At 42.8% G+C, this 9,623-nt stretch overlaps 1 protein-coding gene across 2 annotated transcripts; it reads right to left on the minus strand.

Moving 5' to 3' along the window:
• Positions 1-1,523: 1,523 nt before the first annotated feature.
• On the minus strand, positions 1,524-9,361 carry fam222bb (family with sequence similarity 222 member Bb). Of its 2 annotated transcripts, XM_027137017.2 has the most exons (4): positions 9,213-9,361; positions 6,833-6,954; positions 4,647-6,398; positions 1,524-2,124 (listed from the first exon to the last, which is right to left on the minus strand). In XM_027137017.2, the coding sequence occupies exons 2-3, from the start codon at positions 6,909-6,911 to the stop codon at positions 4,663-4,665; spliced, it is 1,815 nt and encodes a 604-aa protein (XP_026992818.2). In that variant the 5' UTR covers positions 6,912-6,954; positions 9,213-9,361; the 3' UTR covers positions 1,524-2,124; positions 4,647-4,662. The 2 variants fall into 2 exon arrangements, with proteins under 2 accessions (XP_026992818.2, XP_047676581.1); XM_047820625.1 differs by having other exon boundaries at positions 1,524-6,398.
• Positions 9,362-9,623: the final 262 nt, after the last annotated feature.

Genomic DNA, 9,623 nt, shown 5'->3' on the forward strand with positions numbered 1-9,623 from the left:
GTGTGCCTCAGAGCAGGAACCTGCTGTCGTCCCACCGTGGTGTATTAATGTCACTTTTTAAAGGATTTATTCCAGCTCATTTAAAAACAGGAATGTTTTAAGTTTTGAAATAGTTCTTAGCTGTTATTGTTAATGACTGAACTAGTTTATTTATAAGGCTCACACACTTCTACCAGTCACAGATCATTAATGCTGCATCCTTTTTTCTCAATAATCAACTGAATTATAATATTTTGTCTGATTTTTTAAAATTCTATTTTGGGCTGTTTGATTGTGTTTCACTTGGTTTACTTTTTGGACTTGTGTGAAAATTTGATGATGTTTTGAGTCATATTTATTCAGAAATATAGGAATTTCTAAAGCAACACTGTATATCCACACTACACACTATATATACACCACATACACACACACACACACACACACATATATGTATATGATATTACATATCAGAATGTAATGATAATATAAATTTATAAAAAATTCACAAATAAACTTAGAACATATATATGTAAGCATGGTTGTGGTGTTTTTCTTTAAAAAGAAAGTGTGTGTGTTCAGTATCCTGTGATCTTTGACCTTTCCTGCTCTCGGTGTACACAGGACATGTGTGAGGACACAGGAAGTATGCATGTGGGACAAAGTGATGAAGATGCAGTAATGGAAGACAAAGCGTTCATCACAGAATCCTGTCCTCCATGTTTGTATGAAGGAACAGTGGGATGGGTCCTTCACCATCAGTCTGTAAGTAACAGTCACACTGCTGCTTTATTTGACCGTCACTGACATCGCTGCTTTAAAAGCCTGACTTTATTCCATCCAGAATGTATCCTTTCTACAGAGCACCGTTGCTCCATGGAACCAGCAGAGCTTACAGCCACTTTAAGGACTTCTGTGGTCAAATGATTAGCCATGCAATAATGTACTTACTTGAAGATGGAAGCAATGACACCTCATGTGCACTTTAATGCACTAGCCTTTGGTCTTTATTCTGGTTATTATAGATGATTTCATCATCACTCTTATTTATGACTCCTATGCCGACACTGAAAATGCACTGTGGAATGTACCAAATGTATCACTATATTCATATCAACATATGAATCGTGTGTATCAACATGACTCATTGAATACTGAACATATGAATCGTGACTCAGTGAACACTGAACATATGAATCATGACTCAGTGAATACTGAACATATGAATCGTGACAGCGAATACTGAACATATGAATCATGACTCAGTAAATACTGAACACAACACTGAATCGTGACACTGAGTGCCTCATTTTCTCCGTTATTTGACCACATGCCAGTTTCCATCCCTCATCCATCACTGGAATCACCTTCGCATTGCAACAGGACCGTGCCACAGTTTTTCTGTCACTTTGTAACTCATACACTTTTATTTTTGTTTAACTATGTGCAGTATAAAACCAAAACCAAGCCTTGGATAATTTCCAAAGTAAAAGGAATCATTCGATCTTCATCACATCAGGACACAAACATATGGAAGGACACACTTTTCGAATGCAAGTCAACCTTTATTTTGGTTAGAGGGGAATGTTTGTGCAACACATTATTCCTGAAAAACATGGGCATCTGGAATGACAGATTTAAAGTTACAGTTGCACACTGCTACCATTCATGTGACGTTTTGTTCTTTGGTAGAACAAGTTGAAACGCCCTTGGCATGAGTCCTAAACTTAAAAAAACAACAACAACAAAACCATCATTATGTACTTTTGAGAGTACATGTGCTCTATAAAGATATATAGAACTTTCTAAAGTGCTCCATAGAAGGTTTCTAGGGCACGAGAAGTTCAGCAGCGTAGGTTCACCCACCTAGACTAAAGATTCAGCAGCAAATATTCAAATTTAAATTGAAATAGGTTTTATGCCTGAGGCGGCATATGCAGCGCTCTTCCTATCAGTAGTTTTACGCAGTTTGGTCCCCCAATAAACAGTGAACAGTCCACCAGGGTCTTTGTAGTGTGCACGTTTGTAGCCAGCACGGTCCCTATTTATACCCCCAGGCAGTCACAGTCCACATCCGCCCAGTGTAGGCACTTCACATGGAAACAGGAACTTTTATAAACAGCAGCCTGACTTTGTGCCCTAGATCTGTAACAACACATGAAATAAGGATCAGGTCAAATCTGATCGAGTGTTACGATGTCTTAATTATGACAAGCACGTGACGAGCGAATGTATTCGTTCACTACAGAACTTCTGTTAACAACGTTGCATTGTAGAAACGCAGAGCAGAAATTAATTACGATCGGCCCTTAAATCGCTCTAACAACGTGTGGATGGAATCAAAATAGCAGCTACTTGGGGATGGAAAAAAACAAAACAAATGACTAATGTGGCAGAAACCTACATGGGGAATTAGTTCAGCTTTTCACAATTAACCAACCCGTGTGTGGGCCGCGTAACTGCAATCTGTGTTTCGATTCCCAAAGCTTAGTTTACTTTTCAGCATGTAACATTGAGCTGCTGTTGGCTATTGAACGGGAGAAACTTTGAAATGCGCTGCAGTAACAAATCCAATGCAATAAATTATCGAACTGTGGAAAGGAAAGGATTTTGGTCTGAATGCAAAATGACAACTGTTACAGCTATACACAGTTAAGTCGCTAAATACAAAATGTTTAATTCTCATCTTAGGAAGCTTCTTTAAAAAAAATAGGGGTTTTTGCAATAAAACAAAACGTTACATTAAAACGGCTAAAAACGTAAGTCGGCATCTTCCTCACTATGCCCGTTATCAAAGACAAGTCCAAGGAAGAAATACTTAAGGCTCTTAAGGGGTAACCGGCGAGGCTAACATACCGCATGTCATTCATGTCCTTCAAACTGCACAGTGTTTGCTCCATCAGTTACACCAAAGCCTGTGTGCAGTGTAAAAATACCTGCACTCAGCTACCAGATGGCCCACTTTCATACGTACAGGCAAAAATCACACAAAAAAAAACCCACACACACATATACACCAGATACTGTAATGTGCATGAAGTGGGAAGATAACGAGCAAGGAGGCACCAGCAGACCTGAGAAAGGGAGGCACTCGGCATACAAGACTATTCCCGAAAGCAGCGGACAACATCTGAATGTTTTCTTTATTACTTTACATTATGTTAACTACAAGCTGCTGTAGTTTCTTTTTTTTTTTTAACCCCCCAAAATCAATCGACTTTTCTAGTTCTGTAAATAATCTTTTACTGGTAGTACTCTTCGGGTTGGTACCTGAGATGGGCCATCTTCAGAATCAGCAACAAATATCAAAACTTGGTTACGTTTATGGACCATTAGCTGCTGCTGATTAAAAAGAGAGAGAGAGAGAGAGAGAGAGAAAGAAATAGGGCTACTGATGGAGCAATCACGCAGTTCGATCCACACCATCACCACAATCACACTAGGCTTATCACAACTCTCAATTACAGTAGTACAGCAATGACAGCAAAGTGTTCACATCACATCAGATTTAGCCTGTGGTTTGCTTTTATATTGCCATAAAATTTCCAAGTGATCCGTTAATGCTCAAGTAAGGTTTTCCCTGGACAAGACTGAAAAATGACTATAAAATGGAAAGGTTTCAAAAAGGCCTAGCCCGGGGTTGGCAACGTATTAAACATCAGGCTGATCGCCTTGCTCGGTCCACGCATACACACTTCAATGGTTTTGTTTCCCCCAAAGAGAGAAACAGATCCTGATCAGGTTCACAAGCCTGGAACATTGAAGAAACTCAAGTATTTCAACAGAAAACAACAGAAATAACACAAAAATATGAAATTATGCAGCGGGTGCAAAGGTTTAAAATAAATTCCATGGATCCCGGGGTGTATCTACTTCAAGACAGACAGACAATATAACTAAAACTTATGGCATGCTCGACTGAGTGACATGCTGACACTAACACTGGGGGTGGATGGGGAAATATTTCACACTGAGAAAGCCTTAGAGTAACTGTCCAATCAGAGCCTCGAGGCCAATTTCTGAACATTCGCCTCAGGAAACAGTCTTGACGTAGGTGCATAACCCAGAGTCGATTTGCACTATTTACTGATTCAGAGTTACAAGTGCAAATTAACATGTAAACATTGAAAGGGAACATCTGACCCCATGCAGGAAATGCCACAGCATGGCACAGAAGAAACAGTCTCACATTTTAGAAACATGGCACCTCTATAATTCCTTCGGTAAGCTGGGTATGTGGCCCATCGGTGTTAGCACTTCTAAGAAAAACTCATGTAAACTACACCAAAATAAGCTGAAAGGAACGCAGCATGTCACACATCTGACATGTACTGCATCGAAGGTCTAGATAAATCTGTAGAACAAAAACGGGGGGTGGGGGGGGGGGAGATCGAAAAAGTTGTTGTTTTTAACAGCTGTGATAGCAAATAAATACAGTATTCGGTTTACACGAATTTCGATATAGATTTCCCCCCCACAGGCTGATTCATAATCTAATCTACACAAAAAGAGCCATTTGAAAGCTTTCACACAGTTAAATTGGGTAAACCGATGGCCATGACGTTTCAGGGAAAACATACAGTAAATCACTTGCAAGACTGGAAACAAAAAAAGGAGGAGCAGAGACGTGTTTCTTATACGGAGTCTAACACTGAAGGATGACTTGCCTTAGCAGACCATTACTCATCTGTACCCTGGGTGATGAATGTGCACACTACGACTATCGTTTGAATCTTGAGCCCTGCTCATCTTCACCATCACGCCCGTGTTCTGCTTTTGAAAGCACGGCGCCTGATAATCCGCACCCACATACTCCATGGGTGGTATCAGGTTCATCTGGCCCATGTTTCCTGCTCGAGTCCTGTTTTCTATGGAGGTCACCGACATGCCTGTGTGAAAAGGAACACTTAGCTCTTGAGACCCTGAGCCATCACTGTTGGGCGTAGGCAAGACGTTATTCCATGGTGGCTGCACGTAATGGCCGTTGCTGTAATTCACAGCTCCGGGCATGGCGGTGACGGGTGGTGAAGGCGTAGACTTGTCTACAGGGGGCTTCAGATTAAATGATTGGCTCATACACACATCTTGAGCATAGGTCATATTCTTGCTTGGAAAGCCAGGCCCTGCTGTGCCATCTCTGGCTGGATTCTTCCCTTGCTGAGCACCATCTGGGAGCGACTGGAGGTGAGACAGCTGCTGATTCCAGGGGTGCTGCTGTGGTAAGTGGGGCTGAGCTGGCTGTTGTTTCATATCGTGATAAGCATGTCTCATGTTCATGGGAGCCATATTGGGCAATGTCATAGTAGCTTTGTCAGCGGTACTGACGAGGGCACAGGAGGGCAGAGGGTTGTGAGCACACACGCGAGAACTGGCGTCAATCAACAGGTTACGGCTGATAGGGCTTGGGTTAGCTATCTGGCCTTCGCACACTGATGTGGCGCTGGCGCTGGCTCGTGCCTGGCAGAAGCGGCTGATCTGATGAACGATGCTGCTCAGGTCACTGGGCTGCTTCTGATGCAAGCTGGCTGCCATGGACAGAGGGATGGTCGAGGTAGACACAGTTACATTGGGTGGGGCATCTGCATCAGGAAGCTTGGCACCAGGCATGGCATTGCTAGGTGCTGAAAGACCTGGCCCTGGGGTTTGAGGAATGGTCTGAGAATGGGGGAAACTCAAGGAGTTCTGCAGGCCAGCTGACTGAGGCATTTCAGGCAGGTGATGGAGGTTTTGAGGACCTGATTGCTGCTGCTGCATAAGAACATGTTGATGGTTGAGAGGATGTTGTTGCACAGTCTGTTGTCTTCGTAGGCCAGGATGGACAGCTTGCTGATGTCCCAAGCTTTGCTGCTGTAGTAAACGTGGAGGGTGAGGCATGGCCTTCTGTTCCTGCATGCTCTGGGAGTGTGGAAGGGCCTGCTGGGGTTGTAAGCTCTGAGAACGTGGATGGTTCTTCTGGGTTTGCATGCTCTGAGAATGAAAGAGGTTCTTCTGAGTCTGCAAGCTCTGAGAATGGGGTATGTTCTTCTGAGCCAAAAGCTGTGACTGAGAGAGTGCCTGCATACACGGAAGAGTCTGAGGCAGGTTTAAAGTGCTTGGAGTGCCGTAGGGTCCATTCTGTGGGTTCATGGCAATCTCGGGGAGGAAGCGGACTTGAGGATGCTCCAGGATTCTTTTAACAGGGAGTTTGACTATGGCCAGAAGGCCAGTCCTGGTGCTGACCTGAGTAGGGTAGGGACTGTAGCGCTGGCTAGAGGTGTCGAGACCGTTCACTGTACGACGCAGGTGCTTCCTCTGAGGTACTTTAACGTTACTGGGAAAGATTTTTATAGTCAGCGGGTTGTTTGCAACTTTCTTAGCATAGGCATCCAACTCTGCTGGCGTGGGATATTGTGCAGATCGCATCTTCTGTGTAGTGTCCCCTAGGAAAAGTGAACAAAGGCAGCAGAGTAGCTAATAGAAAACTAACATCATTTAACTTCTTGCTTATTTTGTGGAATGTTTAACCACGTAGTTCTCTACAACAATGTTTACACAATGACCATATAGAAATTGTTAAAGTGATCTCAAAAACTCATAATAAAAGTGAATTATTCCAATAAACATTTAATATTTGAATGTGTTCAAGCCAAAGAACTATAGGAAAGTACATTTAATTGTGGTAGATTGTGGGTCTGTAAATGTAAAAGCTGCCGATTGATTTTGTCCATTTTCCGGTACAGTGCAAAGACTTTCTCCAAACACATCTTTGTCTTGATTATTTCCTTTTTACCAAAATAACTTGGCTTGTTTCTGGTCTACAGGTGACACAATCGGCATCATATAAGGGGATTATGGTTATAAAAAAGGTACTTACATTTCTGAAGTCCAGTGTTCATCTGCGTGTGGGTGAGAAGCTGGAGAGAGGGTACTGATACTGGCAGACAAGCCAGCATGTCACACAGGCATTAATTCAGCGGTCACACACTCCTTATTACACTAAAATATGACACATAAGCAGAAAAAGAAAGTGAATGTACCTTACTATTTAAACCCACAGGTGACGAAACAGGTGTTAGATCCACCATGATGTACTCAAAAAGCACCACTTTTATAAACTTTTTTTTTTTTTTTTAAAAATCAACCCCTCGGTCTCTATTCGGAAGGTGCATATAATCCGTGTAACACCACATCCCTGGTAACCATCTTCTGTAAATCTGAGTGATGGAAGTCAAAATGGCTTCTTATTGCATGTGCGTGTAAAACAGAGACAATCTGATAGCTTATCACATTTGATAGCCAGACTGTATTCAGTATCTGAGAGCCTCCACATGTTATCAGCTTCCAGCCTCTGTTTTCTTTAAACATCGCTCCAGATCAGGAACTAAAGTGGCCTTCCAACTGCCTCACCATGTATTTCTCCATGACCTTTATAAATAGTTCTGTGAAGCAGCTGGTGTCAGGGAACACAGTGCACACCCTGCAGTGTGCGTCATTCTCCAGTAAGCATGGCAGGAGACGCTGCAGTAGGAACACAGGCCTCATGATCTCCAGCTGATTCCTCCACCCTGAGCTTATCTTCCATTTTAAGCCACAGACATGAATCTTTCAAGAACACGATTAGTCTCGCATAGGCAGACCACTGTGTGCTGTTAAAACCATTACCTCATTCTTTCAGATTACATTTGACAACCTGCACAATAGAGTAGATTTAGAGCTCGGTGAGATTTACAGCATATACACCAATCTGTCACCCAACAATTCTTTACTGGGAATGCTTTAACTAGGAAAGCATTGCTCTGATATTGAGTACTACATACCGACACATCGGATTCCTGTGCCTTTTTATTCCTGATGTACTGACACCGACGTGTTTATGCTGTGAACAGTTTGTCTGACACGATACAGAACACAAGAAGTGACTTGTCTTAAAGCACGTCACAAGTCTGATGTCTCACATGACTTGCAGAAAGTGGTCTGTGACCGTGAGATCAGTATCAGTTATTGGTCATTATTCAGAGCTGATATCGGTATCGTACCGAAAAGAAAAAAAAAAAGGGAAAATAGGACTGGTGCATCCTTATTGTCAGCTTAAACACCTCTCTAGAAAGTCAGCTCGTCTGACCAGACACTATATATTGGGGCAGTCGTGGCCTAATGGTTAGAGAGTCTGATTCGTAACCCAAAGGTTGTTGGTTCGAGTCTCAGGCCGGCCATGATTGAGGTGCCCTTGAGCAAGGCACCCCAACTGCTCCCCGGGCGACGCAGCATAAATGGCTGCCCACTGCTCCGGGTGTGTGTTCACGGTGTGTGTGTGCACTTCGAATGGGTTAAATGCAGAGAACAAATTCTGAGTATGGGTCACCGTCACTTTACTTTCATATAGAGGTAACCTTAAATGATGAACTAGGCTAGCTATTCATAGATGTGTCTTGTATTAGATGTTAAATTAGTTACAGTAATCCTAGGGCAGATAAGTGACTGAACTCAAGCCAACAAACCAGAATGACACTAAAGCAACACTATTATCCACAACCAAACATAACACACTGTGCACAGAGATCGAGGAACTGCACAGAGCTCGAGGAAGGAGCACAGGGATCCAGGAAGGAGCACAGGGATCCAGGAAGGCATGGAAGAAACCCGTCAGCTTTCTAATGGGAGAGTTAATGTTAGTTGGTCTGCTAAAGCTATTCTGTACAGGCTATTTAGCTAGCTAGCACTGGGTAACCAGTGCGCGAGCTAGCAAACTTGGGCTTTGCTAGGACTGGAAAATGATCTGACCAAGCAAACGACATCTTATCTCATCACTACATGTTTCTGAACACCTTCTGCTAGTTTGTACTGCATATTATCCTAACGAAAGACAGGTTTGTCTTATATAATGCACCATGGTAACTGGTTTAGCTCAACGCTAAGACTTTGTTAGCTTACAAATTCCTGGCTATCTGTCCAGCTAGCATTATTTTCCCAACGCGTATTACGACAAAAACCAACCTTCTGCGCCCGGATTGGTTAGCAGTTTAATCGTATACGCGGTCAGCCAATCACGACGCACGAGGCATGACGGTGTTAGCCAATCCTAGCGCGTGAAGTTAGATTAGTCGGAAAACGGGTGGGAGAAAAAAAATAAGGCTGAATTCTAACAGCTATTCCAGGCTTCTTTGTGCTGCCCTGTGTTGGTTTAGTGCTCATGTCTGATAGTATAAAATACATCTCTAGCACTCAGAAGGAACCGGTAATAAGATGAAACTTACTCTCCAGCGTTCTACGCGATGTTTGGGTCTCAAAACTGCATTTTGTGGCTTTGTCCAGCGCTCTTAGTTTCCCAGTGAAGCGACGGTTTGGTCTCTGAGCCTAGCCGCACCGTGCGCACGCGCATTATAGTTTTCCCACGCATCTTCTTCTGTGGGTGCAGAGAGAGAGAGCTGTTCAGACACAAAGCGCTGCCTCTCTGTCGGAGTTCATCCTCTACAGTCACCACACTACACTCATGCAGCTCAGTCTCATCAAAAAAATTCACTGTTCTATTAAATTTGCATTAAATACATGTTCGGTAAAATGTTTTGTTTTTCTATGGTAGGCTATTGAATAGGTCTAACAAGATCTTTTTAAGAAGAAGAAGCCTTTATTTTGTCACATATACATTACGGCACAGTGGAATTCTT

Source organism: Tachysurus fulvidraco, chromosome 11 (genome assembly GCF_022655615.1).
Source record: "Tachysurus fulvidraco isolate hzauxx_2018 chromosome 11, HZAU_PFXX_2.0, whole genome shotgun sequence".
NCBI lineage: Eukaryota > Metazoa > Chordata > Actinopteri > Siluriformes > Bagridae > Tachysurus > Tachysurus fulvidraco.

Bases quoted from the DNA above. Each gene is read 5' to 3' on its own strand.
- fam222bb (XM_027137017.2), bottom strand. From the start codon at position 6,911: ATGCTGGCTTGTCTGCCAGTATCAGTACCCTCTCTCCAGCTTCTCACC. The intron at 6,399-6,832 runs GTAAGTACCTTT...CACTTTTCCTAG, and splicing joins GAACACTGGACTTCAGAAAT to GGGACACTACACAGAAGATG.